Raw genomic sequence first — 27,058 nt, forward strand, 5'->3', positions numbered from 1 at the left:
TTCCTCCAGCCAAAAAAGAGGAAGATTGACAACAGATGTTAGCTCAGGGCTAATCTTCCTCAAAAAAAAAAGATTGTCCTGTAGATCGTGAGCTATGTGAATGCCTGGACTGTTTCCTAGCACAGTGCCTACACCTAGCCCAGGGGGTAGCTCAAGAAAGGCCACGTGAATGAAAGAATAAACAAATGAATAAAGGCTCTGAGCCAGAGGAGGATCCTAAACTCATTTGCTTTAGAATCTAGAGGGTCTAAAGCAGACCACAAACTGACATTTTCCATAAGTATTTAAACTGTTGTTACTCTGATGCAATAATCCAGCATGTTTAATTACATTAATTACTTTGAACAACAACAATTTGTTGGCCACTTAGTGTAGGTCTAGGATGTGCGAGGCACCAGGGCTGGGGTTGGAGGAGGGTTTACACAGAAGGAGAAGGGTTGGCCCCTGGGCGGTGAGCTAAGACACGCACAAACAGAAGAAAAGGAACAATGCAGGAGCGGTCTGGGCATCTCCCTAAGGGGAGTCCTGGGTCCAGAGGCTCTCGGGTGGTAGAACAGAGACATGGGCGAGAAAGCTCTGCGCGGCCTCTTTTGCTGAAGTCTTCAGTACATAGCTGTATATTCTTCATTGTGGGTCCTTCTAGTTGTGGCATGTGGGACGCTGCCTCAGCGTGGTTTGATGAGCAGTGCCATGTCCACGCCCAGGATTCGAACCAACGAAACACTGGGCCGCCTGCAGCGGAGCGCGCGAACTTAACCACTCGGCCACGGGGCCAGCCCCCGAAAAGGAGCGTTTTGACTCAGTGCACACAGAAGTCCTTTTGACTCTAACATTGTTATTTTCCTTGTCTTCAGGAACCATCTGGAAGGCATGGGGGTCTGCACGGGCCAGAGGTCAGAAGGTGGAGCCCCACAGGCCTCATCTACTTGTGTTTGGCTCAGATGTTAATAGCCCTCAGGGCTCTTTTTAAATTCTATTTCAAATTTGTAACATTTAAAATCACCTCATATTTAAAATGCAGGAAATTTCGCATAAAAATCCAGTTTTCCAGGTTTGCTGGAAATCAGATCTAACAACACCAGGAAATGCTAGCTCAGAGGTGGTGGGTGCTGCTTTCTTATTTACTTTGTGCCTCTCGATGGTTTCTTACCTGGCCTGGCTTGGTCTAACTGTCCAGCAAATTTCAGAACAGGTATCTGGAACAGGAGGAGTGCAAATTTATCGGGCAGGCAAGTGATTCTCATGGGGTACGTGCGTGGGGTGGGGAATGGGAGAGTGCTCCCTGGTGGAGTAGATCAGAATGTCAGAGCATGTCTTCAATCCCAGAGATTCTGCAAGCGCCCTCTTCCCACTCGTGGGGCACCATGAGCCTCAGCACAGATGAGAGCATCCAGGTAGGGGGAGGTATGCAATGATCATTTATGTAACGATGAGAAGCGCTGGCATCCATTGAATGCCGGCACAGGTGTGGCACTGCCCTAAGCCCTTACCCCATTTTAAAGATGGAAACTGAGGCACAGAGATTAATAACTTTCCAAAGAATCCTGGGATAGCAGGTGACAGAGCCAGACAGTCTCGCTCCAGATGAACTCAAGTTGAGAGCCACAGGTATACACAACCAAGAACCATGGAAAGTCTCTGGGTGGGAAGGTGACAGGTAGAAATTGTGTTGGTGAGCAAGATGAATCTGGGTGGGCAGAGCAGAGCCTGGGGGCTAAATACCAGTCGAACTGACAGTAATGGCTAGAAAAGCAATTTCCAGCAGAGAGCCTTTACTCCACTACAGTGTGTTACACACTGTTAACCTCCTCGAGACAAATTCTTCAGGAAACCAAGTAAGAGGCAGCCCTGGGTTTTATAAACCAATTTCATTTTGGGTAGATTTATATTTGTGCTTTTGTGCCTACCATATGGAATGGAGTTGAAAGTCTGATAATGGCCTCTGGAAGTTTAAAAGCTGAGTGGAACACTCTGGAGACAAAGCCCACTATTCAGTAACGTAACTGATTTTCATGGATGGCATATGAAAGCATCTTTATTTTATACTCACACTCTTTAATTCACAAAAAGTACCAGGCGTCCCTATTTCAAACAGGTTTCCCAAAAACTCAAAGTTAAGAAACTCATAAAGTGCTAATGGAAGTCAACAGGAAGATAATATTCCTTGTATGGCCGATTTTCCCTTAATGCACTTAGCAAAGCGAGGGAGACGGCCGTAGCATTTATGACGACAGGAAGCTCACTCATCTATCACTTCAGCCTGTTTGGTGACTGTTGGGAATTGAAAATGAGGAATAGGTTACAAAGGTGATTTCCAGAGGGAGAAAGAGTGGAAAACAGAGAAGAGTGCTCAGCAATGAAAGAGGGAAACGCACTGACAGTGAAGTGGGTGTGGAGTGACAGCAGCAGGGAGAGTAAAGGGACGGCGAGGCATAGTGTGGAAACCTCCGGGATCAGCAGCCTTTGGGATGAGAGAAAGTGAAGGATAGTGTACATGTGCATTGTTTAAAAGCAGGCTGGAGAACCTGCTGACTATTCACAAAAACAGGGTAGCAAACCCCTGGCTGCAGGGAAAATTCCAGGGTGAACATGTTTCAAGATTCAGAAAGGATCACAAGTTACATTTCAATGGATTTGGTTTGAGAAAAATCCCCATATGACTTCAGCAACTGTAGCTGTTGGTCAGTAAAACACTGTGGCCAACAACGTCCTGCTGCTTTCAGAGGAACTGGATGGGAATATCTGGTAACTATATGCAGACCTTCAGGACAGAGCATAGAAGAACCACCGATGCTCACAGACACAACTGAAATTTTCCTTTCAATTAAAACAAGATTCCTTTTTAGCCAATAAGTACGTAGAACCTGGTTCACAGGCTCTCAAACTGCCACCTGTGACTTCAAAAGCTCCTTCAACTCCCTGAGCAATTTACTGAAGGGTGTCTGCACTCGTAGGTGTGGTTCCTGCCATTTCCAGCCATGCTCTCTCTCCTGGAAGGAGGGGTCAGTCAGTGAAGGTGGGTTTTCAGAATGGACCTGTCCACATAGGTATCTCTCAGGCCTTGTGGCTGTGATAGGGGAAGTGCGGAAAACGTCCTATTTTGATGGCTGAAAAATACTGATAGGTCAGGATTTTAAGGGCATAGATAGGAAATCTGAATTTTGGTTCAATTTTTAAAATTAAATATTGATGTGACTGAAAATTCTTCATCTGTGTTGCTGCAGATAAGTCTGCTATCCTATAACTGGGCCCAAGTATACTCTAAGGCACACTAATTATTAGGGAAATGAAAACCAAAAAAACCACAATAAGATACCACCTCACACTGATTAGGATGGCCACTATCAAAGTAACAAGTGTTGAAAGGATGTGGAGAAAGCAGAACCCTTGTGCACTTTTGCTGGAAATGTAAAATGGTACAGCGGCTATGGAAAACAGTATGGTGGTTCATCAAAAAGTTAAATATAGAATTACCATATGATCCAGCTATTCCAAAAGAATTGAAAAAAGAGTCTTGAAGAGATATTCGTGTGCACCCTTGCTCATGGCAGCATTATTCACAATAGCCAGACAATGGAAGCAATCCACATATCTATCGATGGATGAATGGATAAACAAGATGTGGTCTACAAATACAATGGAATATTATTCAGCCTTAAAAAGGAAGGAAATTCTGACACATGCTGCTACAACATGGATGAACCTTGAAGACATTATACTGAGTGAGATAAGTCAGACACAAAAGGACAAATACTGTGTGATTCTACATACATGGTCCCTAGAGCAGTCAAATTCATAGAGACAGAAAGTAGGATGGTGATTGCGAGGGACTGGGAGAGAGAGAATGGGGAGTTATTGTTTAATAAGTATAGAGTTTCACTTTTGCAAGATGAAAAGAGTTCTAAAGATTGGCTGCACAACAATGTGAATGTACTTAACAATAGTGAACCGTACATTTAGAAATGGTTAAGATGGTAAATTCTGTGTTGTGTATATTTTGCCACAATTAAGACAAAAACAAAACCCTAAAGCAGTGGTTCTCAAACTCAGGCACACATCAGAAGCTACCTAGAGGTCTTGTTACAACACAGACTACTGGGCCCAGCCCGCAGAGTTTCTGCCTGTTTTTTCAGCAAGTTCCCACATGATGCTGATGCTGCTGGACCAAGGACCACACTTTGAGAAGCACTGCTCCAAAGGTTCCATAAAATATATCTATTTTTTCTTTCAAAAATAATGGGACTTTGAATAGGAGAGTGAGGTCAGCATCATGGCAGAGTGAGATTTTCCCTTAGTCTCTCCCCACTAAGATACAATGAAAAGGACACTATAAACCAACAGAGGACATTCACACAAAATAATAGATGGCTAAGAGATACACACAGCCATACGTCTGAAGGTGGGGGTGCTGGACACCCCCAGGAGGAGTGGAAGGAGGTAAGCAGATCTCCTTTCCCTCCCCAGCAGCAGCAATCTAGGGTATGGGACCTCTCGTGGTGGCCAGTGCATGACTCCAAGAGGAGAGAGGGGAAAACGCAGTCCTCTGCAGGAATGCTTTCTCTCTCAAAGGTGCCTCCCAGCCCATGGGAACACTCCACACTGAGGCAGCTAAGCAACTGTGGGAGCATCTCCAGTAAGCTGAACAGCCCAGGCTGGCAGACAGTGAGTGCAGAGTGGGATCGTGCACATGAAAGAAAGCACCCATCCCCCCTTCCTGCCTGGTGCACCAGCTCAGCCCATGGGCCAGAGCAGGGGATCCCTGCCAGAGTGCCTGCACTATGTGTGTAAAGCAGGGGAAGCCAGTGGGCAAACATAGATGGACCCTAACAGCACAACTGCCAATGGACAGACACAACTGCTGGGGGGCAATGGGCTCAGAAATCACAGTTCCTGCTCCCATCAGTGGTGGCAGGTGGAATCTATGACCAGATACCATCACTGTGCGATGGCAAAAGTCCAACCCATCCAACAGCATGAAGAATTATATTAACACTCCAGACTAGAAGGAAAATGACAAGTACCTGAAGTCACAGTAATTTACAATCAAAATGACAGAGAATTCAAAATAGTTATCATAAAGAAACTCAATGAGTTACAAGAAAACTCAGAAAGACAATTCAATGAACTCAGGAATAAAATTAATGAACAGAGGGAAATCTTCACAAAAGAGATTGAAACTATTTTTAAAAAAGATCATAAATGTTGGAGATGAAGAACACAATGAATGAGAGAAAGAAAAATCTAGGATCCTTAAAAAATAGAACTGATATTATGGAGAACAGAATTAGTAATTTAGAGAACATAAATATAGAAACACTTCAGATGAAGGAGGAGAGAGAACTAAGACTGAGAAGAAATGAAGAAATTCTCTGAGAAATATCCAACTCAATTAGGAAATGCAACATAAGGATTATAGTATTCTAGAAGGAGAAGATAGGGAGAAAGGAGCAGAGAGCTTGTTCAAAGAAATAATAGCTGAGAACTTCCCAAACCTGTGGAAGGAGCTGGAATTACATGTAAATGAAGCTAATAGCACTCCTAATTACATCAGTGTAAACGGACCTCCAAGGCATATATTGGTAAAACTGGCAAAAGTCAATGACAAAGAAAAAACATTAAGGGCAGCAAGACAGAATAAAATAACCTAGAAAGGAACCCTATCAGACTTTCAGTGGATTTCTCAGCAGAAATGTTACAGGCTAGGAGAGAGTGGAATCATATATTCAAACTTCTGAAAGACAAAAACTTTCAGCCAAGAATACTCTATCCAGCAAAACTATCCTTCAGATACAATGGAGAAATAAAAACTTTCCCAGCTGAACAAAAGCTGAGGGAGTTCATCGCCACAAGACCCCCACACACAAGAAGTGATCAAGAAGGCCTTCACACCTGAAAAAAAAGAGGGTTTACAAAGCCTTGAACAAGGAGATAAATAGACAAAATCAGAAAATTGCAGCCCTCTATCAGAACAGGTTAGCAAACACTTAATTATAACATTAAAGATAAAGGAAAGGAAAGCATCCAAAATAACTATAATCACTTCATTTTAATCACAAACTCACAACACAAAACAGAATAAGTTATGACAACAATAACTTAGACAGGGAAGAGGAAAGGAATGGAACCTGCTTAGACTAAGGAAATAAGAAGCTTTCAGAAAATGGACTATCTCATCTACAAGGTCTTTTATATAAACCTCATAGTAACCACTAAATAAAAAATCAGAACAGAGACACAAATGATAAATAGAAAACTGAGAAAACCATCACAGAGAATCGCCAAACTGAATTGGCAGTCAGAAATACCTGGAGCCAGAAACAAGGGAAATACAGAACAACTGGAAAACAAGCGATAAAATGGCAGTAGTGAGCCCTCATATATCAATAATTACCCTAAATATAGATGGATTGAATTCGCCAATAAAAAGACACAGAGTGGCTGGATGGATTAAGAAACAATACCCAGGAATATGCTGTCTCCAGGAAACACATCTCAGCTCCAACAACAAACACAGGCTTAGAGTAAAGGGATGGAAGATGATACTCCAAGCTAATGGCAAATAAAAGACAGCAAGTGTTGCCATACTTGTATCAGACAAACCAGACTCAAGATAAAAAAGGCAATGAGAGATAAAGAGAGGCAGTATATAATGGTGAAAGGGATGCTCCACTAAAAGGACATAACACTTATAAATATATATGCACCTAACACAGAAGCACTAAAGTACACAAAGCAACCATTAATAGACCTAAAAGGAGAAATTAACAGCAACACAATAATAGTAGGGGACCTCAACACCCTACTTACATCAATGGATAGATCATCCAAACAGAAGTCAACAAGAAATAGTGGATTTAAATGAAACACTAGATTAGATGGACTTAATAGATATATAGAGAACATTCCATGCAAAAACAATGAAGACACATTCTTCTCAAGTGCATATGGAACATTCTCAAATACAGACCATATGTTGGGGAACAAGGCAAGCCTCAATAAATTTAAGAAGATTGAAACCCTGTCAAGCATCTTTTCTGACCACAATGCTGTGAAATTAGAAATCAACCACAAGAAAAAAGTTGGGGAAGTGACAAATATGTGGAGACTAACCAACATGTTACTGAACAACCGATGGATAAATGGAGAAATAAAAAAAATCTGGAGACAAATGAAAATGAAAATACACCATACCAACTCATATGGGATGCAGCAAAAGCAGTCCTAAGAGGAAAATTCATAGCAATACAAGCCCACCTTACAAATAAGGAAAATCTCAAATCTAAACTACACCTAGCAGAAATAGAAAAAGAAGAACAAACAAAGCCCAAAGTCAGCAGAAGGAGGGAAATAATAAAAATTAGAGCAGAAATAGATGAAATAGAAACCAAAACAACAGAAGAAAGGATCAATGAAACTAAGAGCTGGTTCTTTGAGAAGATAAACAAAATTGACAAACCCTTAGCCAGACTCACTAAGAAAAAAAGAGAGAAGCCTCAAATAAATAAACTTATAAATGAAAGAGGAGAAATTACAATGGACACCATAGAAATACAAAGGATTATAAGAGAATACTATGAGAAAATATATGCCAACAAATTGGACAATCCTAAGAAATGGATAAAGTCTTAGACTCATGCAACCTGCCAAAACTGAATCAAGAATAAACAGAGAATCTGATTAGACCAATCACCAGTAAAGAGATTGCAACAGTAATCAAAAACCTCCCCAAAAATAAAAGCCCAGGACAAGATGGCTGATTTGGAGAATTCTACCAAACATTCAAAGATTTAATACCTATCCTTATCAAACTATTCCAAAAAATCAAAGAAGATGGAATGTTTCCTAACTCATTCTATGAAGCCAACATCAGCCAGATCGCAAAGCCAGACAAGGACACCACAAAGAAGGAAAATTACAGGCCAAAATTGCTGATGAACATAGATGCAAAAGTCCACAAGAAAATATTGGCAAACCAAATACAGCAGTACATTAAAAGGATCATACACCATGATCAAGTGGGATTTATTCTAGGGAAGCAGAGATGGTTCAACATCTGCAAATCAATCAACATGATACACCACGTTAATGTGGAATGTGTGATCATCTCAACAGATACAGAGAAAGGATTTGACAAGATCCAACATCCATTTATGATAAAAATAAATAAAATGGGTATAGAAAGAATGTACCTCAACACAATAAAGGCCATATATGACAAACCCACAGACAATATCATACTCAATGGGGAAAGACTAAAAGCCATCCCTCTGAGAACAGAAACAAGACAAGGGTGCCCACTCTCACCACTCTTATTCAACACAGTACTGGAGGTTTTGGCCAGAGCAATTAGACAAGATAAAGAAATAAAAGCCATGCAAATTGGCAAGGAAGAAGTGAAACTCTCACTGTTTGCAGGCTACATGATTCTATGTACAGAAAACTCTAACGAATCCATCAGAAAACTATTAAAAATAATCAACAACTACAGCAAATTTGCAGGGTACAAAATCAACTTATAAAAATCAGTTGCATTTCTATCTCTAATAACAAACTAACAGAAAGAGAACTCCAGAATACAATCCCATTTACAATCACAACAAAAAGGATAAAATATCTAGGAATAAATTTAACCAAGGAGGTAAAAGACCTATACAATGAAAACTATAAGACATTATTGAAAGAAATTGATGCTGACATAAAGGACTGGAAAGATATTCCATGCACATGGATTAGAAGAATAAACATAGTTAAAATGTCCGTACTACTTAGAGCAATCTACAGATTCAATGCAATCCCAATCAGAATCCCAATGACATTCTTCCCAGAAATAGAACAAAGAATCCTAAAATTCATATGAGACAAGAAAAGACCCTAAATAGCTAAAGCAATTCTGAGAAAAAAGAACAAAGCTAGAGGCATCACAATCCCTGACTTCAAAATATACTACAAAGCTACAGTAATCAAAACAGCACGGTACTGTCACAAAAACAGGCACACAGATCAAGGGAACAGAACTGAAAGCCCAGAAATAAACCCACACATCTACGGACAGCTAATCTTCGACAAACGAGCCAAGTGTCTACAATGGAGAAAGGAAAGTCTCTTCAATAAATGGTGTTGGGAAACCTAGACAGCCACATGCAAAAAAGAATGAAAGTAGACCATTATCTTTTGCCGTACACAAAAATTAACTCAAAATGGATTAAAGACTTGAGGGTAAGACATGAAACCGTAAAACTCCTAGAAGAAAATGTAGACAGTACACTCTTTGACATCAATCTTAGAAGCATCTTTTTGAATACCATGTCTACTCAGGCAAGGGAAACAAAAGAAAAAATAAACAAATGGGATGACATCAGACAAAAGAGCTTCTCCAAGGCAAAGGAAACCAGCAACAAAACGAAAAGACAACTCACCAACTTGGAGAAAATATTTGCAAATCATATATCTGACAAGGGGTTAATCTCTAAAATACATAAAGAACTCATACAACTCAATGACTTAGCCATAAAAAAAGACAAAATTGTCCCATTTGCAACATGGATGGATCTTGATGGCATTATGTTAAGTGAAATAAGCCAGACAGAGAAAGACAAACATGGCATGATTTCACTCATATGTGGAAGATACACAAAGACATGGACAGAGAGAACAGATTAGATTAGTGGTTACCAGAGGGGAAGTCAGTTGAGGGGTGGGCATAAGGGGTAAAGTGGCACATATATATGGTGACTGACAAATAATAATATACAACTGAAATTTCACAATGTTATAAACTATTATGACATTAATAAAATAAATAAATAAATAAAAATTTTAAAAAACAATGGGACTTTGCTGGAATTTTCACAAACAATCCATAGTACCTTCGTAGAAATAGCCTCATTCTCAATGAGGTGGAATTTAATTATTGCTAAACCTGTACAATGTGTCAGGTGTATTATTAGGCACCTTATTTTAATTTAATTCTTGCAAACTATTTCATTTATTCAACAAATATACATTGAGAGCCTATGCTATCCAGGGCACCATGCCGGGTATTCAATGATAAACAAAGCAGGATTATTTCTAATGGGGGAGAATAATGACACAACATGTGAACAAACAAAATAGCAACATAGTTATAAATTGCCAAAAGTACTGGGAAGAAAAATAGTGGAGTTGAGCTAGAGAAGATAAACTTTTGATAAAAAGATCAAAAAGGAAATCTAAAGAAGTAACATTTAAATTGAAAATTGAAAACTAAAGATTAGAAAGAACTAGTTATTCAAGAGTGACCAAGAAAGCAATTATAAGGAGAGAAATCAGCACGTGCAAAGGGCCTGTGGTGGGGGAAAAATTGGGGATATTTAAGAAACTAAAAAAAGGCCAGTGTAGCTGGACTGTAGTGATTAACTGGAGTGTATAACAAGGTGAGTTGGGAAGGTCAGTAGAGCTGGAGCACGCAGGAGTTTGTAAGCTGTGGTAAAGAGTGGGGATTTTACTTTGAGTATGTTGGGAAGACACTGGTGGCTTGTAATCGAGCCAAGATTAACAACCTTGCCTCATTTGCGGGCTCATAGGGACACAGGCTGCTGTCCCTCCGTCCATCACAGGATGGCCATCACCTTTAGTACCACAGAAGCAGGAACTGAGCCCCACTGAATGGATGTGAAAAGAGAGCAACACACCAAGGGGACTCAGCTGGAGAGAGAAGGAACAAGCAGAACCCCCATGAGAGACCCTTAGCACAATAAAACCATGAGGAGGACAGACAGACTTCAGTGAAGGAGAGCAATTTAGGACATGTAAGCACAGCACAAACAAGGCAGTGTGGGTTTTTAAAACCAACGATTTTGAACTAAAAATTCTGTAGATGAAGGAGAAGATGGACACTGGGAGTTCCAAACGAGTTGCTCGGATGACCAAGTGAAAGAAATATCTCAAAGAGTAAAGCAAAAATCCAAAGGAAAAGAAAAGAGGAAGGGAAGATGGATAGTTGGAGTTAGACCCATGAGATACAACAAGCCTAGCACAGGCGTGCCAAAGGGAGTGAAATAAAGGGAGGGAGAGGCAAGAACTCACCTAATAAAGGAAAATTGCCTTCGCGGAAGATCTGACTCTCCCCTGAGGAGCTTTACTAAGCTCCTGACAGGATTGTTGAGAAAGTTTCCTATCCTCAGACAAGTCTACAACTCCCGGAATAAAGAGAAATACTTCCAGCTTTTAGACAACACAGTTACTTAAAAGGAGGAAAAGAATCAGAATGGCACAGAAGTCAAAAGTTTCTGAAAACATATCTACAGACAAATGAGCTCTTTGAAAAAAAATAAGACTTTCCTGCATCTGAACATAACGAATTTAAGGATATCCATGGTTTCTGTTGTCAATTGCTGCATAACAAATCAGCTCAAAACTTCGAGACTTAAAATGACATTTTAATATTCCTCATGATTCCGTTGGTTAGCTGGGTAGTTTCTTTACTAGTCATACCTGTGTGGCTTGCATTAACTATATTTTCTTTTTTTTTGGTGAGGAAGATTGTCCCTCAACTAACGTCTGTGCCAATCTTCCTCTGTTTTGTATGTGGCACGCCTGCCACAGCATGGCTTGATGAGCAGTATGTAGGTCCGCCCCTGGGATCTGAACCTGTGAACCCTGGGCCGCCAAAGCACAGCACGGGAGCTTAATCACTATGTCACCAGGCCAGCCCCTTAACTATATTTTCTTATTTTCTGTCTTCTGGATACTCTGGCATCTGGGACCTCACTGAGCTGACTGGGGAGAGATTGCTCCTCCCTGGGCTAGCCATTTCTTGGAGACGGCAAAAGACTGCCCAGGAGGGTGCCTATCATATGCAAACCAACCCAGCCACCTCCTCTCTCTGGCTCTTACACTGCAGGAGGCAATATTCCTCTGTCCTAATCACCTAGGGCCAGGTACCAGATTACAAGGGACAGTCCCTATGCCCCAGAGCCCCCTGAGATTATTCAAACTAGCCACTCCTAAGCCTGCTTCCTTGCCTTGCATGACCTTTCCTGCAGAAACCACAATAAAGGCTCTTAATCAAGCTTTCTCTCACTCCCGGTACCTCCTGACCCACACTGGTGCTCTGTCATGTGCCTCCTGCTTCTAATGAACTGTGGGTAAGAACTTCCTCCTCCGTGGCCATCATTCGCATGTCTGCAGGTCTTATAGATCCCGGATATACTTTAAAACATGGCGTCTTCCGTTGGAGGGTCAGCTGGGGGTTGAGCTCAGCTGAGTCTCAGGGCAGCTGAGATGGTTGGCTCTCTCTCTCTATGTGACCTTTCATTATTAGGAGGGTGATGCCAACATTCCAACATGCCCTAATGTGCTAACACTTCTCAAGCCTCCACTTGAGTCATGTTTGCAGTTGTCTCATTGGTCAAAACAAGTCACATGGCCAAACACAGACTCAGTATAAGAGACGACTACATAAGGGCCCAGATTCCAAGTGGCAGGCTTTATGGAGGACCATTAGTGCAACAGTCTGCCACAACCATACAACACATGTATTCCATGTGGAATTTCCAAATCAGTAAAGCAATAAGGGGAGGAAACAGAGAAGCACAGTCCAACAGAAGATCACAAATGAGAACAAAGAAGCAAAGATAACGGATGGTAAACAGAATCTAGAATAAAATAGAAAAATGAGTCTGTGTCATTAATTAAAATAAAAAGGCAGACTCAACTGTCTCTAGAATATTTTATTAAAAAAAGAAATTGTGCTAAAACTTATGGATAGTGGAGTCACAGACGTTTCTTATATTATTTTCTTTGTTTTTCTATATGTTTGAGATATTTCCTAATTTAAAAAATATATATTTAAAAAAGAGTAAGAGAAAAAAGCATACCTCACAAGAGGAATGAGTTTAAAAATCTTATAACGGAGTGAGGAGTAGATAACACACCACATGCTAGTGAGGATGTCAAGCAACAGGAACTCATTCATTGCTGGTGAAAATGCAAAATGGCGCATCCTCTTTGGGAGATACAATGGTCGTTTCTTACAAAAATAAACATATTCTTACCATATGACACAGCAATTGCACTGCTTTGTAGTTACCCGAATGAGTTGAAAACTTATGTCCACACAAAACCTGCACGCACATGTTTATAGCAGCCTCATTCACAATTGCCAAAACTTGGAAGCAACCAAGATGTCCTTCGGTAGGTGAACAGATAAATAAACAGTGATACATCCAGACAATAGACTATTATTCAGCAATAAAACGAAATGAACCATCAAGCCATGAAAAGACATGGAGGAACATTAAATGTGTCTTGCTAAGTGAAAGAACCAGTCTAAAATGGCAACATTCTGTATGATTCCAACTATCTGACATTCTGGAAAAGGCAAAACTGTGGAGACAGTAAAAAGATCAGTGGTCGCCAGGGGCTTGAGGGGAGGAAGGAATGAATAGATGGGTATGTTTAAGGCAGTGAAATATTGTGTACGGTACTGTAATGGTGGATACACGTCACTACACGTGTCGAAACTCTCTGCATGTATAACCCAACGGGTGAACTCTAATGTAAACTCTAGACTTTAGTTAATCACAATGTGTCAATATTGGCTGATCAACTGTAACCAATGTACCACCCTAATGCAAGATGTTACTAACAGGGACCTGTGTGTGGGAGTGGTAGTGGGGGCGATATGTGGGAACTCTGTATTTTCCACTCAGTTTTTCTGTAAACCCAAAACTGCTCTAAAAAATAAAGCCTATTAATTAAATAAAAGTTAGGAATAAGAATAATAATTCTCTAAACTCTCAAAAAATTATAAGTAATACAATCCTTCTGAAAACAAAGTCAAAGAATAGATTCAAGGGGCCAGCCCAGTGGCTCAGCGGTTAAGTGCGCACATTCCGCTTCGGTGGCCCGGGGTTCGCCGGTTCAGATCCTGGGTGCGGACATGGCACCTGGTGGCATGCCATGCTGTGGCAGGCGTCCCACATATAAAGTAGAGGAAGATGGGCATGGATGTTAGCTCAGGGCCAGCCTGCCTCAGCAAACAGGGGAGGATTGGCGGCAGTTAGCTCAGGGCTAATCTTCCTCAAAAAAAAAAAAAAAAAGAAAAAGAAAAGAAAGAAAAGAAAAGCAGCCTGCTGATAGAGACCAGGAAAGAGTGAAGGAGGAAGAACAAAGTGAAGAAATAACAAAAAGGAAAACAATTGAATTTATTTTCAAGGCTCTAGTAGATAGGCTAACAGCAATTATACACACATAAAACCTGGAAAAAATCTAAGATTTAAAATCATCATAGAGAGAAGGATAGGTATGAACAACAAAGATATAATGTATGCATAATTAGTATTCTTGAAAAAATAGAACAAAACAGCAGAATACAAAGAATGCTCAATGTTACAAAACAAAGATATGTTCCTGAGAAGATGAAATAAACTGTAAAGCTGAAAAGTTCTGTTTCAATTAGAATTGATAGAGAAAAGCCACTATCAAGATGCAGGCTGGTGACGTTATTCAACTTTGGAAGTAGTCGGTAATTGGAATCCAGGTTTTGGACAAGCACGTGTTCCAGACTTTCTCCCTTGAATGAATTCAACCCTGAATATGCCACAGAAGCAAGAGATGCCAGTACATGGGGTGGAGGAAACATGAGAAAGCCTTAGGAAGGTAGAAGGCTTTTAGGTTTCACTGTGGGGGAGGAAGATGGGAGCCTAGAGTGGAGGAGGGACAGGTGCCTCAGGTGGGCCGGAGGGGGGCTCCTTCCCCCGTGTCTGTCCTCCACCAGCTCTCTTGACAAGGTAGGCAAGCGGCAGTCAGAAACACCCCAAGCTCAGGTCCCTGCAGTTCCCCTGAGAGGTGGACGATCTGAAGCTGGGAGGGCAGGAGGCTACGCAGGTGGTAGTTGAGTCCTGTTTATAACAGCAGAGCTGCTTTTCCACCCTGAAAAACACATGGAGGGGCCCAGGCTAGGGCCTGGGGTCCTGTCTTTCCCCAGCTACTTATTATCAGCTGATAGCCCCAAGAAGCATGAGCTCACTGAGAAAAATTAGACAATTGAGGCATGCAAACAAGCAGCTAAAAATAATAGACGCCAGATATAACATATACGATGATTGAAATATCGTACTCAGTAGATGTGCTGAGTCGCAGAATGGATGCCATCAAAGGATGAACTAGCAGCCTTCTATGCCGGGAGAAAGCAAAATAAGTTTCACAGGCTTCTAAGTGGAAAAAAGTGTAACCCAGGAATTTTATACTCAGCCAAATTTTTCTTCAAGTCTAAAAAGGCAACAGACAGACATTCTCAAGCATGCAAGATATCAAGAGGTACAGCATCCATAAACACTTCTCAAAACAATATCAACGATAGCCATTTATTCCATAATTCCAGCCAACTACAATATGTATCAAAGATAAAGCTCTCAGATGTCTTGGTTCCCTTGAGTCACATAAAAATAAAACTAAGAGTAGACAACTCATGGAATTGTGGCTAAGAGTGTAAATATTATCAACCTTAAAGTGAAATAAAGTATACACTAGTTAATTTCTTTAAGGTTAGAGGGGTGAAAACAAGTGAAATAAGTGTGCTACTTGATCCACTTTTCAAAGCAAGGAGCGAATAAATACTATCTAACGGTAAAATATGTAGTTTAAAAAAATATGACTCCAAATTCATGCATTTTATTCTCTTCCTTAAAGGTACCTTTTAGGAAACCATACTCCCAAGGATAAAGAGACATTTGTTACTTCAATAATTCCCTCTTTTTTTGTGTGTGAGGAAGATTGTGGCTGAGCTAACATCTGTGCCAATCTTCCTCTATTTTGTATGTAGGATGCTGCCACTGCATGGCCTGATGAGTAGTGTGTAGGTCCATGCCTGGGATCTGAACCCATGAACCCCAGGCCGCTGAAGTGGAGGGCACGAACTTAACCACCATGCCACTGGACCAGCCTCTATAATTCCGTCATTTTTAAATTGAAGTTATATATAAGTTAGCATTTTTAAACACACCCACACACTGATATAGAATGGTCATGGCAGAATGTTACTATTTACTGCTCCCATTAGAAAAAATATATACTTGTTTTTGCATGAAATATTCAGCAACAGTGGTTGCCTCTGGAGAGAGTGACTTGGGGGTTGGGGTCAGAGAGTCATATTCAATTCTGCCTTTCTGACAAATTTGATATTTTCAGTGTTTGTATAAATTTTTCCTTCACTGAAGAAAAAGAAGAAAAAAAACTAGCATAATAAAGAGGAAATGAAAAGAAAGTAGAAACTGTACATGTGTTTGGCTATGAAGAGGAGCGAAAAAATCGGACTGTGTTTGGATGCTGATGCAAACCACACCATAGAGAGGGAGAGTCAGGGTGGGTTCCCAGGCAAGGGTACAGGATGTTTGTGAGGGAGCGCCCTTGGGACCAACACCTGCAGGAGGGAGGAGGAGGAAGCAGTGGCAGAGCGAGAAGGCCAGCTGTGATGCAGGCCCAACATCATTTGCCAACCCCGAAGGAGACTTTGGAGCCGGACTGCCCTTCAGAGATGTCTGGAGTTGGCTGGGATGACCAGCCTTTACCACGCCCCCCCAGCCAGTCATTGGATGAGGACCACCTGGGGGAGGGGCATGACCTTCAGCTGCTGTCTGCAGCAACACTCAGCAACTGTGGAGGGGCTGACAGTGGAGGCTGTGCGCTGACAGCACATCAGCAGCTGGGGCAGCATGTCCTTCACTGACGGGGTCTGGGTGGCACATCAGTGTCCACCACAGGGAGAGAATGATGGCTCAGAGGCCAGGAGATGGGAAAAGAGACATCCTTGAGGTGGGAATGGCTGACATCCAGAGCACCACTGGCGGTCAGGCTGGCCTGCAGCCTCCTCCAGTGTGGCAGAGGGAAGAAGGGGATGGGGAGTGGGTGGAGGTCAGCATGGAAGTTTGGTGGTGGGAAGGTGTGACAATCCCATGTCAGCATCTACCTTCTCAGAGAAGCTTTGAGAAATGCTGTCTCTTGTGGGAGAGAAGGAAAAAATGCTTGTCTCGGGGATTCAGAAAGTGGGCCTCCTGGAGATGCGTGGGAGAGTTGCAGGGCGCCTTTCTGTGCCCAGAGGAAGTTTGTGGTGGGAAAATTGAAGCGGACCAGTCATCTCTAGAGTGTGACTTCCTCCCTCAATGCAGCGGCTCGGGCCAGGAAGGGTGAAGACAGAGTGGGCTTTGGAGGATCTCCATTGCCAGGAGAGTGTGATGGAGGAGGGGCGGGGCTGCAGGCATTTGCCAAAGAGGAGCACGATGATAGACAGGGGTACTGAGGCTCAGAAGGGTTGTGTTTCTTATTCAAAGTCACACAGCCAGGAAGTGGTTGGGAACCAGATGAGGAAAAGTAATGCAGCTCTGCTGAGTCACATGTCAAGGTTCCGGCTTAGGGCACACTCTGGGGAATTTGGGGAGAGTGTTATGAAAGGACTACTTACAAAGGAGCTGGAGGAGAACAGAACGCACAGGAACAGCATAGGACCTTGGCGCTCTAAAGGGAGCCGCCTTTACGGCCCTGGCCCTGAAGAGGTGAGGGGGACAGCCATTGCAGAGCCTGGTGACAGCAAGGCTGTGTGGACAGGACTCCCTGACACGAGCTGTGTCTTCCAGGAAAGGGAAGCAGCCAACCTTTGATGACCCAGCCAAGTGGGCGCCTGGGGCATAAATACCTCTCCCTCAGTCTCCCACCCCCTTCTCTGCCCATTTCCCAGAGGGCGAGGCAACCTTCGGCCCAGAGCAGGGCGCAGCGTGGAGGAAGGATTAGGAGTCAGCGCACAGCCTGGACTCCTCAGCACGCAAGTCTCCAAACCAATTTGGGCATCACACTTCTTTTACTTCCAAGACAAGAGCGATCACCCCTCTCGTGTGATTTGCAGAGGGCTCCCCGTACATGGCAGCCTCACTGTGAGGACCGCTGCCCGAAGCCCGGGCCGCGGGGCGCCGGGTCCATCTGCGACCGCTCCAGACACGTTCCCTCGGGCGCAGATGGAGCTCGGCGCAGGGAAGCGGCTCCTTCCTCGGGGTGGAGCCTCCAGCCACCGCTACGAGGAATTTCTAATCCCCCGTCTGCGTGTGCGGGGCCCACCTCTGGCCGGGAGCTCCCCGTGCGGGCGGCGCCCTCGACCCCGGAAGAGAAGCGGGTACCGAGCGCGGAGACACCCCAACCTTGAGCGGCCGCAGGGGTCCGGAGAGCGCGGAGGCGCCGCAGGAGCCCGAGCTGAGGGTTGAGTCGCCTCCCCCGCGTGCCGGGGAGCCCGGCGGGCCCCGCCTCCCGCCGGCCGGCAGCTGCCGGAGCGCTCCCTGGCGGGCGGGCGTTGGAGCGGCGCCCGGCCCGGCGCCCTTGACCCCGGCGCGGGGAGGAGGCTCGCGAGCTCGCAGCTGTGAACCCCCGAGGGACGGCCTCGCTGGCGGGGGGCTGCGGGCGGGAAGAGGGTACGGGTTCCGGTGACAGGAACCAGGCTGCGGCCACCGGCTCCGGCAGCCCCAGGAAAGGCATCCTCTGCAGCCCGGCATGGAGGCCCCGGGTCAGGAGGCGGAGCCGGCGGTGCTTGAGCAGCTGGGGGCGCTCCCCTCCCGAGCCCGGAATCAGAGACCCTTCAGGCGGAAAATATCCCGGGGATCTTTTGGCTCAAGTCCCCTCTTTTACAGATGGGGAATTTTAGGGCCAGAGAGTGACACGACTGGGGTCACACAGCGGGTCGTTGGCAGCAGGACCTGGGGGAAGAGGAAAAGGAGATGGCCCCTTTCTAAAGGAGAGGGGCTGCCTGCCAGATTAGAACCCTCAGAGGCCCTAGGTGAGCACCCCCATTAGGTAATCCCACACAAACCAGCCAAAAGAAAACATAAAGCTAGAGGCCGCCTGTGGCCAAGTGGTTAAGTTCGCACGCTCCGCTTCGATGGCCCGGCGTTTCGCCAGTTTGGATCCTGGGAGCGGACCTAGCACCACTCATCAAGCCACTCTGAGGCGGCGTCCCACATGCCACACTAGAATGACCCACAAGTAGAATATACAACTATGTACTGGGGAGCTTTGGGGAGAAGAAGGAAAAAAACAGAAGATTGGAAACAGATGTTAGCTCAGGTGCCAATCTTTAAAAAAAAAAAAAAGAAAATATAAACCTAACAGGTGTGCTGAAATTAAATTCGCTCCTTTCTAGATTTTCCGAGTAAAAAGAATCTGAAAAGTTTATCAAAGGTAAACCTTGCTCCCCGTTTGGGTGGCCGCGCTTTGCTGATGGCCAGGCTCTGGCGTGGGGGGACCCGGTACCGCTGAGCAATGGTTAAGGGCAGAGGTGCAAACTGGGTTCACAGTCAGCTTCGCCACCCGCTCGGTGCAGGGCTGGGCCGGGCCTCGGGTTCCGCATCCGCAGAATGGAACGATGCGGGAGAGGGCGTTTGCCAAAGACTGCGCCTGTAGCAGCAGCCGTGCGTGGGGATTTCGGGGCCCATCCCCAGCGCAGCGGGCGGAGCAGCCAAGCGGGCGAAAGGGCCACAGCGTCGGGTGGCGGCCCAGACCCTGTTGTGCCTGCCGCTTCAAAGCCCGCCCGGGCGCTGCTGGGGCCCCAGATGAGCAGCCGACCTGGGGCCGCAGAAACCCGGGCGGCGCTGCGCACCCCGGGCTACCGCATTGTTCCTCGTGGTGGCGACTGAACGCGCGCCGGCTCGACTCGGACGACGACTCGGCTCTGGGGTGCTCAGTCCTGCGGAACACTCCGGGCAATTTCCGACGCCCACATCTTAGCTTCCACTTCCTCCCTCCCTTCACCCCCGGAAAAAAAAAAATCCTAAAATACCCAGCAGCCTCGATTTGTAATCGCTCACTTTTCTTTTGCACAGGACTTTGCTAACCCTTGGGACAGAAACCATTTTTATTCGGATTATCAAAATCTTTTTTGAAAAACAACTATAAGATTCCCACCCATCCAGGCCTGAAGTTAGCCACATGGGAGCTACGATTCGCCTGAACACACACAAATCATAAACCACCACCAACCTCCGCACAAAATCCACCAAAGTCAGCACACTCGTAGCAACCTAAACATCAAAGACAGTAACTTCATTTCCCCCCGAAATAACGTGAATTTGAAGACACACCCTTCGGAGACACTAACGTTTCCCCTCTCACATATCCAAAATAAAGGGTCGAGTAAGGCTCAGAAATACATTCTCATGTTTTAGAAGTTTAAAAAAAGCAATTAATTAATTAAATTTTAAAAACTAAGGGTGAATAAGTCACTCCGAAGAACAAACACAACATCCAGCGAAAGGGGAAAAGAAAAGCTGAAAGAAATTCCTCCTGCGAATACAAAAGGGGGAGGAAAATCCTCTGCCTAAATTATTTCCCCCTCAATAGTTTTGTAGGAAAATGTCTTGGGCTCAAGGTAGTGACAAGGAGGTCGCGCAGAGCACATCCCCGGCGTGTCGGTACCTCGGTGGCCGCTGAGTTATCTGAACCCTCCCGGGTCATCGCCGCCTCTCTCGGCACATTTTCGAACCCGAGGCCCTAAAGGCAGACTGACTTTCTCAGTTTGCTCCCGACAGAGGGGAACCGACCCCGGGTTAGGGCTGCGGGGACTCTGGACACTTGGGGATATTTACTTAGCAGGAAAGTGAGAGCGCGCGGGGCTGGCGGCCGGTGGCCAGTCCGGGACAGCGCGGCAGAGCGACCAGGGCTCAGGTCGGTTCCGCCGCGCCCAACTGCGCGGTCGGTGAACTCCAGCGCGGGCGGCGGCTCTCGGTGAGTCACCTGGTGGGCGACACTCAGCTCCGGGGGCCACAGTGGGGTTGGAGTCGGAGGGAACTTTCTGTCCCGGGATGGCGCGCAGCCGGGGGTTGGAGGCCGGTTGCCCCGCAGGGGACAGGTTGCAGGCATCGAAAACTGTCTGAACACCACCAGGATGAACTTGAGCATCCCGAGCTTCCTACCTCCAAACGCCGGGCAAGAACGCAGCAGGGGGCGGCACCGCTCGCCGCGCTTCCCCAGCAGCTCCTTGGAAGCTCAGATCCTCCGCCCTCGCCCCTGCCCGGGGCCGGCAGGTCATTTTACGAAAGGGAACAGGGGAGAGCGGCTTTCAGTGGACCTTTGACTATTCAATAAGTGCAGCTCAGTGATCGATTTGCTCCAAGTTGACGTTTGACTTAAAAAAAAATATCGGTGACCAAAATCAACACCTATTAGAGTAACAGGTCAGCAAACCAAACTGTCCGAAATGAAGGCAAATGTTGGCTTTAATATTTATTAAGGGAAAAGGCAAGATAGAATTTTTTCTTAAACCTAACGTCCCCAACAAACCCATGTCGGGACAAAACTTTCTACATGTGACTTTCACAATCTCTTTTCGACCGTGAAACTTTACCAGTCTCCACCTCCCAGTTAATTCCTCCCTTCGCTCTCCCGACCTTTCCCCAGCAGTTTGGGAAGCTATGGAAGATTTTTCCTGAGGACAGTTAACCGGCAGCCCGAGAGAGATCAAGTCCTTGCAAAGAATAAGAAGGAAAGACTTAAAATTAAAAAAAAAAAAAAAAAAGTTGACAGTGATTTCCAAACATGCTTTCTTTCCATTTAAACTTCCTAAACCGGTGTCTGTCCGGGAACGGCCCCTCTCTGAGTCCCAGCGTGGGATGGGGGAGTTCGGGGGCCGCGTGACTCTCGCTTCTCCAGCCCCCTCCCTACTTCACTACACACACACACATATCACGAGCCTGCCCGCGAAACATCTGGATGGGGATTCGCGTTCCGAAATCAGGGCAACTACAGCCAAGGCTGGTTCCTGGGGAGCGAGCGCGGAAATGCGCGCGGGTGCCGGAGCGCACCACTCGGTAGGGGCAGAACTCTCCCAGCACTGGGTCACTCCAGCATCCTTCCCACCGTCTGCTCCTGTCAGCAGCCTCTGGCTCCGCCCCTCTGAGCCCGTCTCTTGTCCTGCAGCCAATAGCAATCCCGAATCGCTCTCTACCGCCCCAAACTCTTTCCACACCCCCACATACCGGGAGCCGGTTGGCTGCTGAACCCGCAGCGAAGCGCCCGTATTTGCATGGGGCTCTGGGTTTCTGGTAGGTGGAGCGACCCGTCACTCCGGAAGGCCGGGCCCGCCCACTCCAGCTCGCCCCGGGGCTCTGTTCCTGCGCAGTTTTCCTTCGCAGCCAGCGCCGGAAAGTGCCGGGGCTGCTCTTCAGGCTCAGTTCGCAGGACGGCGAAGGGGCAGCCCCGGAGAGCGGCCGTGCGCACTGTCTGGAGCGGCCAGGGCGCAGAAGTGCAGCCTTCTCCTGGCCCCGAGCGGGGCGTCGCGCCGCAAGAGCCGCCCCTCGGCCAGCAGTTGCCGCCACCCAGACTTTCGTTCCAGTTGCCGCTCCTCCCGGGCAACATGTCAAAAGCCGCCGCCGCTACGGCTGCCGCCGCCACCTGGGGAAGAGCAGCAGCAGCAGCAGCGGCCGCCGCGGGCGCGCGGGGGCAATAAACCGAACCACCCGGGCGTCCACCCGGCCAGGGAACTCTCTCCGCACTGACTACTCCGGCGGGACCGGCGCCATGTGCTGAGCCATGCCCCTCGCCGCGCCTGCGGGCAGCGCATGGGGCAGCTCCTGAGCGGCAGCCGATCCTGCCTCGATGTCCCCGGCCGGCTCCTGCCGCAGCCGCCGCCGCCCCCGCCACCGGTGAGGAGGAAGCTCGCGCTGCTCTTCGCCATGCTCTGCATCTGGCTCTACATGTTCCTGTACTCGTGCGCCAGCTCCTGCGCCGCCGCGCCCGGGCTGCTGCTGCTGGGCTCGGGGTCCCGCGCCGCCCACGCCCCGCCAGCCCTGGCCTCGGCTCCGGACGGGACTCCCCTCAGGCTGCCGTTCCAAGCGGCACCGGCCACCCCGTTGACTGCGGGCAAGGAGACGGCCGAGGGCGCCGCAAGCCAGGAGGAGCAGAGTCCCGAGGCGCCGGACTCTCCCAGCCCCATCTCCAGCTTCTTTAGTGGGTCCGGGAGCAAGCAGCTGCCGCAGGCCATCATCATCGGCGTGAAGAAGGGCGGCACGCGGGCGCTGCTGGAGTTCCTGCGCGTGCACCCCGACGTGCGCGCCGTGGGCGCCGAGCCCCACTTCTTCGACCGCAGCTACGACAAGGGCCTGGCCTGGTACCGGTGAGTTTGCCCGCCAGGGTCAGGGGCGCCAGCTGCGCGATCCTGCCCGGGAGAGAAGAGAGACGTGGCGTGTGCTGGGGAAGTGACATGGGTACAGCCTGGGACCACCGGGGGAGGGAAGGGAAGCGCGGAGGAACGACCGCGCGGTGCTGGCCGGCGGCGCCCAGGATCCTGCCCCAGCCCGGTACCGGGTGCGCCGGGCTTCGCTCTCGCCGCAACCCGTAGAAACTTCTCGAGGTGTTCTGGCGGCTCAGCGGTCCACGGTGCCCTAGAATTCATCAGGCGAGCTCTCCTCAAAAGAGGGGGTGGGGGGGCCAGCGACTGAGACGGCGCTCAGGGAAGGGCGCAACCCTCTAACTGTGGTCGTGTCCCAAACGAAATCAATCCAGTATTGCTCGTATTATATTTTTCCTCTCGGAGCCCGGGACGTTGTGCGCCCCGCTGGTCGCGGTCTCCGCCCTAGACCGACTTCCAGAGCAGCTTCTGCTCCCCAGATGGGGATGGGGGATGGGAGCGACGCAGTCTGCGAGGTCGCGGGGAGGCTGTTAACTTTTTCGTTACAGTCCTTCTCCTTGCTGGAACCCGAAGAGGGTCAGACCGGCTTCGCGGGTGAGCAGCTTGGGCTCGGGAGGGTGAGCTGGGCGAGCGGCCGGCGCCTCCGCCTGGCGGGCGGGTGGCGCGCGGAGCGTGGAGCGGTGCTGGTCCCTGTCGGGCAAAGGCGCGCACTGCAGCCGGCGCGGGCGGCGCGCGGCTTTGAAGGCTTCGCGGCGCCCCGGGCGCGACCGGTCCCTTTCCGCCTCCTGCGCCCGGGCGCCGGGAGAACGAGGGCAGGGACGCGTGTGCCCGCAGGCCCTTTACACGTCCGGGCTCAGAGTATTCGGGGGCCCTTTGATTGAGAAATGCGGGCTGCCAGGAGGTCGGGGCTTCCGGAAACTTGGTTTTGGGGTCGTATTTTGGGTCCGGTTCCAAAGGGACAGCAGCTCCCGGGGTCATAATCGCGACCTCTGCCCAACGCTTCCCGCAGCTACTGGTGTTTGGGGTGAGCTGTGGGATGACCGAGCTTCCAGTGAGGTGCGAGTGGGCAGGGGGTCCAGACTCCGGCCTTGGGAAACCTCGTCGCTAACCAGGGGCCTGGCCAGCGGCTCCCACCCCTTCTTTCCGGTCATCACCCCCCAACCCCTACAAGCGCGACTCCCTCGAGTCCTCAGTACCCCCCCAGGTCCAGTTAGCCTCCAAAAGGCTTGAGACTATGGAAAACAAAAGGGAGAGTCGAACCGAGCCCCACTGCCTGCCCCCGTCCCCCCTTTCCCCCTTTCAGGACCCGGAGAGGCTGGCAGATAAAAGGGGGCTGACCCGGCGGATTAAAACCGCTCTCTTCCCAGCCTCGCCCCCACTTTTGTCCTTAATGTTTTCATTATTGTCAGGAGTTGCCCAAGTCTCGAAGTTAAGCCAGCCGTGACAGTCACCCTTCCCGCCGTCCCGGGCGGTGGACACCGGTGGTGGAGAATCGGGGCTCTGGAGTCCGACGCCTGCACTCCCGTCCTGGCTCTGGCAGCTCGCTAGAGGCGTGAGCCTCAGTGCTCTGTTCTCCGCAGTGGGTTCTCCACAGGGCAGGAAGGAGCGAACGCGCGGGTGCGCTAAGGTGCCGCCGGGCTGGCACAGGGGGTTCTCTCTAATTGTCAGCTGTTGTCTTTATCGATTGTATTGTTATTATTACTTCTACCCCCACGCCTCCTGCTCCTTCTGGGATGGTGATTCCGGGTGGCTGGGATGGCAGGCTATCGCTAGCTCCCTTGTAGTTGGAACCCACCAGAGGCCGGAGGCAGCCCGAGATTTTCTGAGATCAGACACATTGGGGGCCGGATTGGGAGGAACTGGCAGGAAAATAAGGGACTCCTTAATGTCGGGCGGCTTCAGAGGCACCTGGGGCAGGCTGTGGAAATCCCCACAGGAAGATGCGCGCAGTCTCTTAGGCGGCCGCCCTCCACCTGCCACGTTCCTTTTGATTGACTCGAAAACGCCCAATAAAGAGCCGAGGCGCCCTGGAAACCCTCACCGCGCCTGCAGCGGGGAGCGCAGCCCGGGGCCTCGTGCCGGACAGGCGTCCGGGGCGCCATGCGAGCGGCCGCGCGGGGCAGCTGGTCTGGGGGACCGCGGGGGCTGGGCCGGGCCGCGGGAGGTGGGAAGTTCATCATCCCCCCCCCGAGCCATCGCTCTAAACTGAGGAGCTGGACCGTCGGGGCCCAGAGGCCCGGGGTCCGCGGCGCTGACCCCGCGGACCGGGCGGCAGGAGGAGCCAACTGCGGACACAGCGGCTCGCCCCGAACGCTGCGTTCCCGGGGCTGCTCCATCAGCGCCGGGCGTGGCCGCTGGATCAGTGTTTTTTTTAAGGGAAAAAAGTATTTTAAATACCATTTGCTTAATTAAAAATTTTAAATTAATGAATATTCTTGGATGTCTGGGCAGATGTGTGGACTTAATTATTTTAAAAGTTGCCGTTTTAACTTTAAACAGACACACGGGGAGGAGACGCTTGATCGAGAACGCTTTTCCTGAAATCCGGTGCCCAGGGAGCGCCCTGCCCCTCGCTGGAGTTCTGGCCGCTCGGCCAAGCCCTGGTGCTCGCCGGAGGTGCGCTCCATGGTGTCTCCCGCTCGTCCTACAATCAGGCAGCAGATTGCAGAAGAGTATAAATAATAATTACCCAGAGAGAGCTGCAGTTCAGAAACGTGGTTAAAACACGTCCTCAAAACTAGAAAATAAGAGAGAAGGGGAGACATTTTGAAGGCATTAAAAAACTGTGGGCACGGATGGTTGAATGCGAGGGTCATCGTCCTAATGGACTGGAGAACGAGATCTTGGCTGTGTCCGAGCAAGTCGTTAATGGGTCTAATTGGTTGTTACACAGTCTTGGTAGTGGCCTAACCAGTAGCCCAGGGCCTGGACGGATTTGCATGAAGTCTCGGAATTTGATTGCAGTTCCTTCCACTTGACATAACCAGATACCCTCAGCTCCAACAGGGGAGATCACGGTGGGATGGAGCCCACCGTGCTTGCCACGCAGAGCTGACCTTCCCCCGCCCACAGAGAGTGGGAGATTTCTGCTCCCTTATCTGCTGCAGAAGTCCAACGTGCGAGTCCTGGCCCCTGCCGTCCATCTGCCCTGGAACCCAAGTTTGTTTCAGTCTGGGAGTAAGACTCTTGTGGGTTTAGTTGCCAGTTCACTGTCCAATTCTCTCTCTGAATCTGGCCTCCCCAGTTTAGCAGGTGCTGGTGAGCACCTCAAGAGTGGTTTCTCAGGACTTTTGTGAAACTGGCCTTTCTCTTATGCCACGGATGACACCAGCATTTGAGAAATCGGGGTTGTGGCTCAGGAGGACCTCACATATACGAGGGGAGAGAAGGAGTACCCTGTACGTTCATGCTCTTGAATATTGATTTAAACTTTGAATGGTCTCAAATTAAACATATACATTCTTTAGTAAGTTTCTCTTTTTGATTTGGCTTTAGTTTGGTAGATTTTCATGAATTTTAATGACCTCAGTTTGGGAATTAAGTTAGCCAAATGTCGTATGATTATTATTTTTTTTATAGAAATATGCCCTGGATTTTACAGTGGCAGAGACCCCTTCCTCACCTTGACTCCTCTTTCCATTTTTGGTTGTATAAAATAAGCTGACACTTCAATGCTGTGGCCACATTAAAAAAAGTGTAGCGTGTGTGTGGTTTAATAATGTTGGTAGCTAACACTTACTGAATGTTTTCCCTCTGTGCCAGGCACTGTTTCAAGTTTTACAGGATTAGCAAATTTAATCCTCATTACAATCCTGTGAAGTAGGTACTTTTACAGATGAGGAAACACAGGCACAGAGATGTTAGGCAACTGGCTCCAGGTCTCACAGCTGGAAAATGGCAAAGCTGAAATGCCAACCC

The 27,058-nt window shown here is 47.9% G+C and overlaps 1 protein-coding gene and 1 long non-coding RNA gene across 2 annotated transcripts in view; one reads left to right on the top strand and one right to left on the bottom strand.

Moving 5' to 3' along the window:
• Window positions 1-21,056, bottom strand: part of LOC138916191 (uncharacterized) — a 39,720-nt gene extending 18,664 nt beyond the window's left edge. Inside the window, exon 1 of the long non-coding RNA XR_011423092.1 lies at window positions 20,928-21,056. This is a non-coding gene — a long non-coding RNA (uncharacterized lncRNA). The remainder of the gene's footprint in view (window positions 1-20,927) is intronic.
• The window catches only part of HS3ST3B1 (heparan sulfate-glucosamine 3-sulfotransferase 3B1), a 41,480-nt gene continuing 35,065 nt past the window's right edge, over window positions 20,644-27,058 (top strand). Inside the window, exon 1 of the mRNA XM_001918383.6 lies at window positions 20,644-23,125. Within this exon, the coding sequence (XP_001918418.1) occupies window positions 22,572-23,125 (554 nt within the window). The 5' untranslated portion in view covers window positions 20,644-22,571. The remainder of the gene's footprint in view (window positions 23,126-27,058) is intronic.

The sequence above is a fragment of the Equus caballus genome, chromosome 11, assembly GCF_041296265.1.
Source record: "Equus caballus isolate H_3958 breed thoroughbred chromosome 11, TB-T2T, whole genome shotgun sequence".
Taxonomy (NCBI): domain Eukaryota; kingdom Metazoa; phylum Chordata; class Mammalia; order Perissodactyla; family Equidae; genus Equus; species Equus caballus.